Source organism: Marmota flaviventris, chromosome 18 (assembly GCF_047511675.1).
Source record: "Marmota flaviventris isolate mMarFla1 chromosome 18, mMarFla1.hap1, whole genome shotgun sequence".
NCBI lineage: Eukaryota > Metazoa > Chordata > Mammalia > Rodentia > Sciuridae > Marmota > Marmota flaviventris.
The window spans coordinates 5849941-5864490 of NC_092515.1; the positions used below are offsets into that span (position 1 = coordinate 5849941).

Sequence of the window (14550 nt, forward strand, 5' to 3'; positions counted from 1 at the left end):
AAACCTTCTCACTGGGTCTCAATCTCTCAATCTCTCTTCCCTTCTCCCTGTCCCTTTTCACTCAAGCCAGTCCCATTCCGTGAGAAAGTGGTCCATCTCCAGTTCCCTTCCCTAGTTCAGTCCTGCCCATTCACTGTCCCAGCTAATCAGGACTCTCTTTGCTCTATGCTCTTAGGTCTTGCCCCATCCAACCTATGTTATCCAACACCCGGGTCCTCCCTGCCAAAGCTTTAGGTCCCGGGGAGAGATCTCTTTTTATTTCTCTTCTGACCCTTCTCTCCCGACCTTCTCAGTCCAACCAGATCGGCTTCTCAGATTATGACTTCGCCCCTCCAGGCCAGTCTGGCTACCCTTTTTTCGGTTCTATCAGGTCTCTTTCTTACATCTTGCCCGGCTTTCTCCGTTTTCACTGTGCTGCTGAGCCAAGAAACGTTTGTTACGGGTCCCGCTTCCTCTGACGCTCCGCCCCTCCGTTTTGCTCCCAAAGATCCAACCGATGAGCCTCATTTGTGGCTCCGCCTCACCCAGCTAGGCAGTGGTAGAGTATCAGCCCCTCTCCTCTCCTAGCCCCACCCAACTCCCTCAGGCCAATCAGTTCGGATCCTCCCCCGCTAAGGCTCTGTCCCTCCATTCTATCGTCTCCTCCCATCCAATCACGTCGGCCTTTGCCCCTTTCGGGCCCGCCTCCTCTGTCCATCTTCTCCTCCCACCCAATCACGTCTGTGTCTTCCCTGAGCCCCGCCCCTCTTGGCCCTGCCTCTCCCGCCCCGCCCCCCGTCCAATGCTTAGCTCAGTCTGCGTCTCGTCGTTCCGCCGGCGCCAGGGGGCCAGCAAGCAGCAGCCGGCACCAGAGCCGCAGCTGCCCGAGTCCCCACCGCCGCTGTCCCCGCCGCTGCCACCGCCGCCGCTGCAGCAGCAGCAGCAGCCAGCGCAGCCCGGCCCCGCCGCGTCCTCGGCGGGCCCCCCGGCACCCCGCGGGCCCGGGGGCCGGCGCGCCGAGCCATGCCCCGGGCTGCCGGCGGCGGCCATGGGGCGGCACGGCGGCGGCGGTGGCGACAGCGGCAAGATCGTGATCAACGTGGGCGGCGTGCGCCATGAGACGTACCGTTCGACGCTGCGCACCCTGCCAGGGACGCGGCTAGCCGGCCTGACGGAGCCCGAGGCAGCTGCGCGCTTCGACTACGATCCGGGTGCAGACGAGTTCTTCTTCGACCGACACCCGGGCGTCTTCGCCTATGTGCTCAACTACTACCGCACCGGCAAGCTGCACTGCCCGGCCGACGTGTGCGGGCCGCTCTTCGAAGAGGAGCTGGGCTTCTGGGGCATCGACGAGACCGACGTAGAGGCCTGCTGCTGGATGACGTACCGACAGCATCGCGATGCTGAGGAGGCGCTCGACTCCTTCGAGGCTCCCGACTCCTCGGGTGCCTCCAACGCCGCCAATGCCGCAGGAGCCCACGACGCAGGCCTGGACGACGAGGCGGGCGCGGGCGGCGGCGGCCTGGACGGCGCTGGCGGCGAGCTCAAGCGCCTCTGCTTCCAAGACGCGGGCGGCGGCGCCGGGGGGCCTCCAGGGGGAGCGGGCGGCGCGGGAGGCACGTGGTGGCGCCGCTGGCAGCCGAGAGTGTGGGCACTCTTCGAGGACCCCTACTCATCGCGGGCCGCCAGGGTGAGCGCGCTCTTGGAGCTCCCAAATACCCCAGACCCTTCCTCTAGACCTTCAGGGGTGCCCCATCCCAACCTGTTCTAGACTCTCTCTGCTCCCAGATTCTTAGAAGCCTCTTCCCCCAAACCAGAGTCTTCCAAACACACCTCCCTCTCCTGGCCATCTCCTAAGTCCTCAAATGATGCCTCTCCAACCTTTAGAATCTCCCAGACCTCTCTCCATGCCCACCCTGCAGCCCCAGGCCACCTTAGATCCTTAGAAACTCCCTTCCTCCTGTGAATCTTCCAGGTTCCTGTGAATCACACTTGCCTTGCCTTTCTTGGGCCCCTCCAAGACCTTCTGAAGACCTTCCTCAATCCTCAGAGGCTCTCCATTCCCTCTAAACTTTTTGTCACCACCCTTGGTCACACCCCCCCCCCCACTTCCCTCAGTCCTCAGTTTTTCAGACCAACCCCAGTCCCTCAAAAGACATTCCTTCCCACCCCTCAAGGTATCAAGACCCTGTTAACACTGTCCCACATTCCTCACCCCCTCCAGAACCTCTGAAGTCTTTTCTTCAACTTTCACTCTTTCAGTTCTCCGAACTCCTCCCCCATTCTCCCTGAGCCTGTATCCCAGAAGACCTCTAGAGCTCCAAGTTTTGGTCTCCTGGTTATTTTGACACTCCCAAACCCCACCTGCACCTCAGAGCTTCCTGGATCTCTCTGAACCTTCAAAGCACTTTCCTAGTCGGGACACTTCTACCCTTTACAACAGAGTGGTGGGGCACCTTCCCTCCTGGAACTTCCCTCTGCCCCCTCTGTTCATGTCCCTTCTTGCATCCTGTACACCAACTCCCATCCTAAGGACTTTCCTCGTAGAGCCCCAGACTTTCCTCCACAAGCCTCCTCATGTTTCCAGAAGAGCCACAAGCCCCTATACTATGCCTTTCCTCTCCAGAACCCCGCATGTTCTCCTGAATTGCTCTTCCTCACCACAGATGCCTCCACCTCTCCCTTCCATTCCTTCAACTGCATACCTCATTGCCTCTAAGAACTGCTGCTTCCAAAAGCTCCTAGCTCCTTTCCTGGTCTGCGAAGTGACTTCCCTCCTGCTGCAGAACTTTATCTCAAGTCATAAGCCCAGAAACTTCTCAGAATAGACTAAATTCTTTCTGTCCTGTCTAGGATATTTCTACCTGCTGGGTTTCCCTTCCCCTAGCCTTGCTTTCTGCCCCTTTCTCAAGTTTCCTCACCCCAAAGCCCAGAACTGGGCCCCTCAACTTATTTCCATTCACCAAAGTGACCCAAAGACCCCACACCCTAACCTTTTCTTTCTTCCAACTTTGTCTCCCTCAAAAGTCCGTAGTTCCCCCATCGATCTCTCCATCTCTCCCAAAAAAACTTTCTTAAGCATCTGGAACTTCCCAGGCTAAATGGTTCTCCACTTGGTTCTCCTCTGAACCTCTTCCTCCTCCTAACTTCCTCCCGGTCCCAGGGACCCCAGAGAGGGAATGAGTGGAAAGAAAGGGGGCAGTTCAAAATGGGGGGATTGGAAAGAGGGGAAAAGGAGCAATCCCAGTGTCCCCTTTGAGCCTCCTGAGGGGCATAAACACCCAGAGGAGTCAATCCGGCCCCTCCCCCCACGGTGCCACGTCCTGGGCCAGGAAGGACAAGGAGCCGCAGTGCCGCATTCGCGCCGGGGGAGGGAGTAGGGGGAGGGGTGCCCCCGGAGGCACCGCATAAAGTTTGGTCCCTGGGAAGCGCTGAGTTGGCAAGATTTGGGGTTGAGTTGGGGGAGGTGAGAAGTAGAGGTGCCGAAGGGACACGGCCCCAGATGCCCCCGCAGGCTTCCTAGCGGCCCCTCCCCCCATGGCCTGGGGCGCCCTTCCCTCTTGTGACCCCATTGAAAGGTGCTGAGGTGAAGGGGAAGGCGAATGTGAAGTCCTTCCATAATGGTCAGGTTAGGGGTCCGGGATAGCTACGGAGGTTATTCATTTGGCACACATGTTTTTCTGAGTGTCCGCGGTGTGCCAAGCACTTTCCAGCCTCTTAATAAGATTGCTTTTAGAGTTGGGAGCGCTGGTCAATGCAAAGTGGAGGGTCCGGTCCTACCTCCCTTCTCCCTTCGTAATCTCTCCTTTCCTTTTACAGGGACTTTTTGTCCTTCTATCCCTTCTGCTTTTGAGCCAGCCCGGAGCAAGGGGTTAAATCAACCCGACGCTGTCCATCCCTGTAGCTGTGAACTGCGGCGGGTGCCCACCTTCCCCTTTGCCCTGGGAGGGAAGGAGTTAACCAAAGGCTTGGCAGGGGGCCTCTTGCCGTAAAGCAGCACTGCGGCTGCGCTGCCTGCTGGGCTCCAGCCTGGAAAGGGTTAAGGAGGCACCCGCCACTGCGGCTGCGCACTGCGGCGGGGGAGCTGTCCATGGTTCTGGCCGCTCTGCGCCCCGCCTCCCGGCCCTGCTGGCCCGCCCCCACTGCAGTGCCGCAGCCTGTGCCACTCACCCGGCACGAAGGGGGGCGGGGAAGCAGTGGGCATGCGCTCTGCAGAGTGTTCTGGCCTCGTAAACCACTGCGGAGAAACAGGGCCTGCATTAACCCCCTGGCCTACCCCAGGGTCTAGAGTCCTCTGTTGCTGGACACTGTCCTTGCTTTCTAGTGTGCATTTAGGATTAAAAGTCGATCCGCCCCTCCATCCTCTGTGCCTTCACTACCCATCTGATTAAAGGCCCCTCTTCACCTCAGCACCCATTGTCTTCCTTTCCCAATGCATGAACTCTTAACCCCTCCCCTCTACATAGCTGATAAAGCCCACTGCCATTCCTAGAGGTGTGACCCCTGGGCTGCCTTCTCCCAAACCTTGACTCTGTCCCCTCTTCAAGGCTTTTGTCAACCCCTCCCCCACCATTATGTAGCAGGACTATGGTTCTCCATCAACTTGAAACAGCCTACTCGCACCTTTGATCCTTGCCCTGTCCTCTCCCCAAATGTCTAGGCCCCTGACTCCTTATCCAGAGCCTTAAGCCACTCCTCTCTCTACTTCTTTATCCTCTTCCTTTTTTGTAGCTTAACCCTTCAACACCTCCTTCAGGGCTCTGATCTCCTACCTCCACTTTTTGGTTCTACCTCTGCCTGTTCCTTTGTGAGGTCCTCTATCTCCCCTTTCTGGGGCCTGGACATTGGCACTGAGATTTTTTTTTTTTTCTTCTTTAGGTCTATTTTTTAGTTGTAGGTGGATACAATACCTTTATTTCACTTATTTATTTTTATGTGGTGCTGAGGATCAAACCCAGAGTCTCACATGTGTGAGGCAAGTGCTCTACCGCTGAGCCACAACCTCAGCCGCGCAATACCTTTATTTTATTTTTATTTCGTGCTGAGGATCAAACCCAGTGCCTCACGCATGCTGGGTGAGCACTCTACCTCTGAGCCACAACTCCGGTACGGCACTGAGATTCTTAACCCTGACCTGTCTCTGACTCAGACTTGCCCTCCACTAACTGATGTCCTATATCCCAGTAAAGGTTCAGATCTTCTTATTGTGTTCCCGGCACTGGACCAAAAATGTTTTTTGGAGCCAAGCCCTTTATACACTCATATAAATTAATCCATACAATAATCCCACATGAATAAAATCTCCTTGTCCAAGTTTGGTAGGTTAAAAGCTCAAATCAAACCCAGGTTTTCTTGGTTTTACTGCCCCATGGTTCTGACTCTCCATTCTTCCCCTTCCCTCAGCTCCAAGCTGAGTCCCAAAGCTTCTAAGACACTGAGGGTGTGTGATCTTAGTCCCCCTCACCCCCATCCTTCAGCACAACACTTGGACCTTTCCAGGGGGCCCTGAGATGGAGTCCAGGGACCAGGAGGGCAGGGGCAGTGGTCTAGGAGACAGGAGGGGCTAGGAACGCAGGTTCCAGGGAAGGCTTCCTACTGCATATGATGGGGCCAGCTCCTGTCTTGCAGCCTCTGTTTCTACCCTTTCACTGGTTTTGGAGGAGAGAATAGGATGCTAGAAGTGTTGGAGCCACAGGGTTGGGGTACCATGGTTCCCCCAGAGTTTGGGCCCCAGGAAGCTAGGGAAAGGGGCACTGGAAGGGTCTTTCTTCTGGTGGGTCACCGCTTTTCTCTCTCATCTTGCCTGCAGTATGTGGCCTTTGCCTCACTCTTCTTCATCCTTATCTCCATCACCACCTTCTGCCTGGAGACCCATGAGGGCTTCATCCACATCAGCAACAAGACGGTGACACAGGCCTCCCCAATCCCGGGGGCTCCACCAGAGAACATCACCAATGTGGAGGTGGAGACGGAGCCCTTCCTGACCTACGTGGAGGGGGTGTGCGTGGTGTGGTTCACCTTCGAGTTCCTCATGCGCATCACCTTCTGCCCGGACAAGGTGGAGTTCCTCAAAAGCAGCCTCAACATCATTGACTGTGTAGCCATCCTGCCCTTCTACTTGGAGGTGGGCCTCTCGGGCCTGAGCTCCAAGGCCGCCAAGGATGTACTGGGCTTCCTGCGCGTTGTCCGCTTTGTCCGCATCCTGCGTATCTTCAAGCTGACCCGACATTTTGTGGGGCTGCGTGTGCTGGGCCACACGCTCCGTGCCAGCACCAACGAGTTCCTGCTGCTCATCATCTTCCTGGCTCTGGGGGTGCTCATCTTTGCCACCATGATTTACTACGCAGAGCGCATTGGCGCTGATCCGGATGACATCCTGGGCTCCAACCACACCTACTTTAAGAACATCCCCATTGGTTTCTGGTGGGCCGTGGTCACCATGACCACCCTGGGCTATGGAGACATGTACCCTAAGACGTGGTCGGGGATGCTGGTTGGGGCGCTCTGTGCCCTGGCGGGCGTGCTGACCATCGCCATGCCCGTGCCCGTCATTGTCAACAACTTTGGCATGTACTATTCACTGGCTATGGCCAAACAGAAGCTACCCAAGAAGAAGAACAAACATATCCCCCGACCCCCGCAGCCTGGCTCTCCTAACTACTGCAAGCCTGACCCACCCCCACCACCTCCACCCCACCCTCACCATGGAAGTGGTGGCATCAGCCCCCCACCACCCATCACTCCACCTTCCGTGGGCATGACTGTGGCTGGGGCCTACCCTTCAGGGCCACACACACACCCTGGGCTGCTCAGGGGGGGTGCAGGGGGGCTGGGGATTATGGGGCTGCCTCCTTTGCCGGCCCCTGGGGAGCCCTGCCCGCTGGCTCAGGAGGAGGTGGTTGAAATCAACAGGGCAGGTGAGGCTGGGACCTGGGGGTCGCTGGGAGGAGTGGCTGCTGAGTTTCAGAGAGACCAGGGTGGTGGGCACCAGAGAGGGGAGAGGAAAGGCCAGAGAGGAGGCGCACACTGCAACGGAGACGTGGATCTGGTGAAAGAGAATTATGGGGAGAGACAAGACTATTCCAAGAGGCCAGCAGGGCAGAGGCTGTGGAAATAGGAGTGATTGGCATTTGGTGAGAGGGACCCAGGAGGGGCTCCAGGGGAGACACAGGGTCTCACAGGAGTCCCAGCAGGACAGAGGCAGGCAGAAGACAGCTGTAGCATCTGAGCTATTCAGAGACTGTCCTGAGGCCCCAAGGCCAGAGGTGACATAGTGGAGTCTGAGGCAGGGGTCAGAATGTCACTTAAAGAAAGCCGAGACTTGAGTGAGTAGTGGGGGACAGCTGAGGGGCAGTGGGCAGGAGTCCAGGATCTAGTAACAGTGAGGCTGGAGAGGGAGACAGGTCTGAAAACTAAGAGTCAGAGGCCTCGTGGACAATATGGTCATAGGACAGAAAGGTGACTTGGACACCAGGACCAGGTGGGCTCTGCAGAGGACAGCATGCGAGGGGACTGGAGAGAGCCCAGACAGATGTCGCTATGAGGGGAGATGAGGTGAGGGACAAGAAAGTTGACTGTGTGCGTGTGTCCTGTGTCCCAGGGGAGTCCGTGCCTTAGAGGCAGAGATTTGGGTGTCAGGGAGGAGGAAGAGGTGGGCCCCACCCCCCAGGTCTTAAGTAGGCCAAGAAAGGGAGCTGGGCCGCCCAGTCCCCATCTTACTCCCTCAGCCACTGACCCAGTTTCACACCAATTAAAAATAGCTGGAGTCAGAGCCTAGGGGACCCCCACCTCCCCCTCCCTCATCTATCACCTCCCCAGCCCTTCCCCATGGTGCCCTTTCCAGCTCCCAACACTTGTCCCTAAACAGTCACTTCCTGACCCACTACTTCCTCCGCAGCCATCCCCTCCAAGCCCCAGTACCCCACCCAGCGCGGCCCTGCCCTACCAACTCAGGGCTCTGCCTTGGTCCTTCTCAGCACCCAGCCTGCTTCCCACACTACCTCCCAACACCCAGCACCCTATACCTGGCCCAGCTTCTGCCAACACCCTGTCTACCCTGACCATTCCGGTTGCCCTTAATACCTTGTCCCCAACATGCCCCGTTGTCATCTCCCTTCCCAATACCCTCTAGCACCCACAAGCCTCCTCCAGCTCCCCAGCACCTCACTCTCTTGTCTCCTTCTGACTTCCTTGGATGCAGACCCCCGCCCCAATGGGGATCCAGCTGCAGCAGCACTGGCCCACGAGGACTGCCCCGCCATTGACCAGCCTGCCATGTCCCCGGAGGACAAGAGCCCCATCACACCTGGAAGCCGGGGCCGTTACAGCCGCGACCGAGCCTGCTTCCTCCTTACCGACTATGCCCCCTCCCCTGATGGCTCCATTCGAAAAGGTGAGGTGCCCTCCGTGGGCCCCTGGGACCCTCCCTCTCTCCCCTGTCCAGGGGGGAGGGGCGAGCGGTGGGGGTGGAGGCACTGGATTCCCTCCCTCACTCCCTTAGTCCCTAACGGCCTCCCTCCCAGATCTCCTCTCCCTCCCTGCCCTAAATTTCCTCACCACTGACCCTTCGCCTGTCTTTATTCCATCTCCATTTCTCCCCAACCAACCCTGGACCCTCTGGCCTCTTCCCCCACCCCCAGCCACTGGTGCTCCCCCACTGCCCCCCCCAGACTGGCGTAAGCCAGGCCCCCCAAGCTTCTTGCCCGACCTCAACGCCAACGCTGCGGCCTGGATATCCCCCTAGTGGACGAACCCCCTCCCCCCGGGGTAAGTAGCCCCCTTGGTCCCTCCTGACTCCCCCTCCCTCCTGACTAACCCCTCTGAGAACATGCAGCCCCCACTGACCGAGACTCCCACCCCTCACCGTGGACAGCTGCATCCAGCTCCTGACACGGACCCTCACCCACCTACCCCAGGACTTGCCCTGCCCCTCATTAACCCCTGAGAACTAACCCTTACCCTCCCTCCCACACCTGGTGCCTGACCCCCACACCCTGCCCCATGACTGACTCATCACCCCATTCACATCTCCCCCCTGGATTTTTTTTATTCAATCAGGAAACCTGGATGCACACCTGGGACACCCAGATGTAGAATGGCTCAAGCCCTCAGGGGTGAGCCAGCATTTAATCTGGTGTCCCCATCAGCATCCAGCACTAGCTGGGCATAGGGATTCCCCTGAGCAAACCCACGTCCCAGGAGCTCAGGGAGGTGGGGAACAGGCACTAACCTAGGAGGCTCCTGGCAGAGGTGATCTAGGCTCAGATGGAGGAGGCACAGGGAGGGCAAGAAGGGGTACAAGCAAAACTCCCAGGAATGGGATTTAGGATCAGAGGTCTGCAGTGGGCCAGAGCTCTGGCTGAGAGCCAGAGACCTAATTCTATCTGCTAATGACTAGAGGAGCCACACAGGCAAAGCCTGGGAGACCAGGTCGCACAAGAAGGGAAAGCCGCAGCTAGATGAGACAGGAAAGCTGGGCCAGGCTGGGGGCTGGGAACCTTGTCCAGGAGCCCAGGCTGGCAGGTGAGTTTGGGCAGGACAGGGGCAGCTCAAGGGGGCCTTGTGGGAAATAGCTGGAAGGAGAGATGAAGTCAGGAGACCGGTGAGGGTCCAGGGGAGAGGATGAGGCCTGAATGGAGCTGTGGGAATAGAGAGGAAGAGATGAGGCAGACAGGGGTCAGGGACCAAGAGGGACAGGGAATGAGAGTGTGCAGAGGTGTTCATGGATGAAGCATCCAGCGCTTAGCACAGGCTGGGAAGTGAACATGTTCTGTCATCCTGCAGAGCCTGCCAGCCCCTGGCTCCTTTCACATATCCAATCATTCGCTCCTTCAGCAATGAATTCTTAAGGGCATAGTGCCAGGTATTGGAGAATCTGCCATCATGGTTCCCAGTCCAGAGCAAAGGTTGGCAAGCTGAGGCCCAGGGGCCAACGCATCCAGCCAGCTCTTTTTGTAACAGAACTTTATTGGGATGCGTCTACTGTTTGACTACAAAGGCAGAGTGGAGGCCACACAGCCCCCAGACCAAAAAGGCTCACTCTCTGGCCCTTTATAGAAACAGTTTGCCAAACCCTGGTTGGAGGAAGCAGAAAATAAGAAAAGAAAAAGATTTTTTTCGGGTCACTTCAAATAAGGGGGATCTGTGGAAGCCTTTTATGAGAGATGACATAAAACCTGAAGGGTGGAAAGAGCCAGCCAGGCAGAAGGAACAGCAAGTGTCAAGGCCCTCAGGTGCTGAGGCCATCTGTCAAAGAAATGACCAGGAGGGCAGCAGGGCTGGAGCTGAGCTGACCAGGGTGGGGGGAGTGCAGAGTGGGGTCTGGGGAGCACCACAGGAGCCAGGTGTGCTGGTGCATGCTTGTAATCCCAGCAGTTTAGGAGGCTGAGGTAGGAGAATCATAAGCTAAAGACCAGCCTTAGCAATTTAGCAAAGCCCTAAGCAACTTAGGGAGGCCCTGCCTCAAAATAAAAAATAAAAAGGGCTGGGGATGTGGCTCAGTGGTCGAGTACTCCTGGGTTCAATCCCTCATACCAAAAAAAAGAAAAAAGAAACTCTGCTGCAGTCTAAGGAGATGCCACCGGGGAACTTGAGGAGTCCCCAGGGATAGCTTGTCTAAAACCAACGTACCACAGAAGTTCAGGAAGGGTTTGACCAACCCCAGGCCATAGAGCACACGGGGAGGACCCAGGCTTCCAGTTCCTAGTCCAGGAAGGACTGCCTGCTCCTTGGTTCCATCCCTCTGCCTCTCCTTTTTGCAACCCTCACCATCCTCCATTCTCATCTCATTACTCTCTCCCACTCCCCTCCCTTATCTCATCTTGCCCCTCCCCCTGCTTGCACCCAGCCCTTCCACCCTTTGTTCTCCCCCCCACATCTGAGGGGCCCTGGTGAATTGGAGGGGGGAGGGAGCCAGAGGAGGGGGGGGGATATGGGTGAGGGATGGGGAGGTCCCTGCTTCTCTGCCTACGATGCCAAAATCCATTCATTGAACTCAAATGATGGCTGGAGCTGATGGGGCTGGCTGAGTCTTCCACCCACGTCCGGGATCCTTCCCTACCAATGCCCACCCCAATTTCTTTTCCCAGGACTCTCCCTTCTACCGAGACCCCTCCCCACCCCAGTTGTCCTCTTTCCCTCCTTTCCCCCAAACCCTCCTTTCTTGTCTGCCCTCCACCCTGACCAACCACTGATTGCACCTGACCCTTGCCCCCCCTTCTCCCTGCCCACCCAGCCTTGGCTCCCATGCCCCTCCCCCAGCCACCCCGGAAGCTCCTTCCACATTTGAAGTCTCTGGCCGCCCCATTTCACTGCTCCCCTTCCCCGGAAAACACCAGAGAGGAGGAAGAGATCCCGGCGTTTCTCCGTCCCCCCAACAGTGAGGCTGTGTTGGGGGGTTCCCCGACCATCCTCCCGCCCCCCGCCGTGACTCTCTGTATTTCTGTCCCCAGCTCTTGTCACCGCCTGAGACCTCGTGAGACCCTCGGGTCCCCCCTGCCCCTTCCCCCCAGGTTAGCAATTGGGAATGGCTGGGAGGGGGTGTCCCCACGATACTGGGCTTCAAACCCCCAGGCCCTCTCCTACAGTCAGGACTCCCGCCTTCAGACAGCGCCCCTGGCTCTGTAGAAAAGCCATGGAACTCCCCCCAGACGCTGGCAGAACCGAAGACGGACCAAGCTTTCAGAAACCACACACACTGCTCCTGGATCTTGAGTCCCGTGAGCTGTCCCTTAGCGCCTCCCCTCACCCGCAGAAGCCCATTTTTTTCAGACTTTGGGATGCTTCAAATCCTTTCACCACTGACACTGCCTGGACCTTCCTGGACCCTGGAACGATGCCCCAGGGATGAGCCTTGCCCCCGCCCACTGCTCTTGGAGTTCTCTCACTCCCCCAGGGCACTGCCAGCTTTGGTTCCTCAGCCCCCCACAGCCCTGCCCGCCTTGTCCCCATTCCCTACACTAGATGGCCCCCAACCCCACTCTGCTGTCCTGCCCAGCCCGTTTCCCTCCAAGCCCTCTCCACTGGCTGCTCCCCACATGCATTCCACCGGCCCCTCCCCACGCCCCTGCCGCCCACCATCCCGCCTTGCTGCCCCCCACCTTTTGGCCTGAGATGAGGGGTCTACGGGGAGGGAGGGGTGGGCAGGGAAAGGCTGGGGTGGGGTGGGGTGGGGTGGGGTGGGGGGGAGGCTCGGTGGGCGCCACCGCCTCCTAATCCTGAGTCTCTCCCCCTCCCTGTGTCTGAACCTTTCTCGTGGATGCTGACTGACGCTCCGATTTGTTCACTTCTCTCTCTCTTTCTCTCTCCATCTCCTTGGTCCATCTCTGTCTCTTGCCATCCCTCTTTTTGTGTCTCCATGTCTGTCTCTGCCTCCCCGTCCTCCTGTCTCTTATTTCTGTCTTCTTCACCGTCTCTGTCTCTGGCCACCTCTGTCTCTCTGGGTTACCTCTTGCCCTCTCCATCCCTTTCTCTCTTTTTCTCCCTGTCTTGGGAACTCTCCCTGCACTCGCATTTCCATGCTTCCTCCCGGTGTTTCTGCCCTTCCCCCCACCCAGGTTACGAGAAATCCCGCAGCCTGAGCAGCATCGCTGGCCTGAGCGGGGTGTCCCTACGCCTCGCACCCCTTGCCACCCCCCCAGGCTCTCCCCGGGCCACCCGCCGTGCTCCCCCAACCCTGCCCTCCATCCTTTAGCGCTCCCCTCCCCCCTGTGGGGGGACTCGGGGGTGACCGGGAAGAAGGTCAAAGGAGCTGGGGGTGGGGGGTGGGGGAAAGGTTTTTTTAAAAAAAATATCAAAAAGTCATTAATAATATGCAACCGAAATGATGATGCCAGCAGACACCCCCAGGCCCCTCACCCACAATCTGGGCCCCAGGATGGAGGGGGAGGGGCTGTAGCCGTTCCCCCAACCCCCCAAAAAAGCCTTCTCAGGTCTCCATGAGCCATAGGACACCCCCTCCCATCAACTTGTGTAAATAAGTCCAAATTATGCCAGTTACATCTTGGGGCACCTCCCCCCAAATGCACTCTGCATGCCTCCCAGATCCGGACCCTGCTCCAACTCCTCAGCAATAAGCCACCAGGGGCTGCGTGCTGCGAGTAGGGGGCTGGGAGCTCCAGGAGTAGGGCTGGCCTTTAAGCCACAGGAGGGTGTCCTGGCTTCCTACCCTTCACCCCAAGAGGGCAACCAACCCATCACGCATAAGGAGAAACAAAATCCTAGAAAGGGCTCAGGGAAAGGAGAGATTGCTAACCAGGCCAACAAAGAGCTGAGCTCAGATGGCAGGATGAGGCAGGAGTGGTGGGCTGCTGCCAGCTGCTCCCTCAGCCTTTAGGAGGATCCCTCTGGTGAATTCCACCCTCTCATCCCCCACCCCACCCCCAGGGATCTGCTCGCCTCTATTCTTGCTGCATGGACTCAGACCTGCCATCCTAGAATTCTTGGGATGATTTGGACCTAGCATATAAAATTCCCCAACCCTTTCCCTCTGTTCCCAGGACATGAGACCTGCATCTAGGATTCCTGAGAGGGACCCTGGCACCCCACACCCCTAAATCCCCACACGCCCCAGGGGCCTTGCCTCTGCACACAGATGCTTCCCTTCCCCTCCCCAATATGCCCACCCCCAAATTCCCTGGACCGCATCCCAGCACTTTTTTAAACCTCCAAGACTTGACCCAGCTCTTCAGCTCAATTTCAGCCTTTGGGATGCTCCAAATCCTTCCCACAACTTTGACATATCCCAGACACCCCCAAGTCCTCAGGCCTGCCCCCCATACACCCCCATATCCCTAACATCAGACTCATCCACCCTAGGTCCCACTAATGCTAAACTTCCAAAATAGGCTCAGCCTATCTTTAAATCCAGGGAGCCAGACCCATCCCAGCACCCCCTTTCTTAGGTAAGCCTAGCCCTGCCCCTCACGAGGCTCCTTCCCCAAGATGGTGCCCCAAAGTTACCCTCTTCATGGCCACCAGTGTTTCAAAAGTGTCGTTCTCATGCTCCTGCTGGTGTGTTAAGGTATTAGGCAATACAAGGACAAACACCTGTTAAGAATTCTTTAATGTGCACATCTTGCATATTAAGCTCATAAGTGCACGTATTGCTACTTGGCCAGGGCACCATTTATGCAGGTTAAAAATGTTTCCATTTAAAGCAGTCCATAAGTGATCATAGAGGCTGTGCTTGAATGGAGGGACACTGATATCAAGCTTGGGAGACAACGACATACCCGACTTGGCTGGGATTCCAGCCCTCCCTTCCCCAGTGTTCCTCGTCCCGCTACACTCGCGGGTGGAAAATCATTTCTCATATCCCATCCTGGCTCAAGGATGCGCTACCTCCCCCAAGCCCAGAGACCACACTGGTCCCAGAATCCTTAGCGGCCCCCACTTTTGCAGCTGGGGGCCCACGTGAATCAGCAACCTCCCTCTGCTCCCACGGGCTCAGAACCCCCCACTTCCAACCGATGGTGTGTGTGTGGGGAGGTCACTGAACACGATTCTTGATGCAATGATTCCTATGCAAGGGGCATTTTGAGTCCCCTCATCCTTCCCTCGGACCCTAAACCC

The 14550-nt window shown here is 57.5% G+C and overlaps 1 protein-coding gene across 3 annotated transcripts; it reads left to right on the forward strand.

Moving 5' to 3' along the window:
• The first annotated feature begins 781 nt into the window (after positions 1-781).
• On the forward strand, positions 782-14547 carry Kcnc3 (potassium voltage-gated channel subfamily C member 3). Of its 3 annotated transcripts, none has more exons than XM_027920297.2 (5): positions 782-1669; positions 5789-6896; positions 8180-8371; positions 8619-8745; positions 11430-12087. In XM_027920297.2, the coding sequence occupies exons 1-4, from the start codon at positions 782-784 to the stop codon at positions 8720-8722; spliced, it is 2292 nt and encodes a 763-aa protein (XP_027776098.1). In that variant the 3' UTR covers positions 8723-8745; positions 11430-12087. The 3 variants fall into 3 exon arrangements, with proteins under 3 accessions (XP_027776098.1, XP_071460545.1, XP_027776097.1); XM_071604444.1 differs by lacking the exon at positions 8619-8745 and having other exon boundaries at positions 11430-11489; positions 11584-12087; XM_027920296.2 differs by lacking the exons at positions 8619-8745; positions 11430-12087 and adding an exon at positions 12534-14547.
• Positions 14548-14550: the final 3 nt, after the last annotated feature.

Coding starts and splice junctions, on each gene's coding strand:
- Kcnc3 (XM_027920296.2), top strand. CDS start 782: ATGCTTAGCTCAGTCTGCGTCTCGTCGTTCCGCCGGCGCCAGGGGGCC. Junction 6,897..8,179: donor GGTTGAAATCAACAGGGCAG/GTGAGGCTGGGA, acceptor CCTTGGATGCAG/ACCCCCGCCCCAATGGGGAT. Junction 8,372..12,533: donor TGATGGCTCCATTCGAAAAG/GTGAGGTGCCCT, acceptor CCCCCCACCCAG/GTTACGAGAAATCCCGCAGC.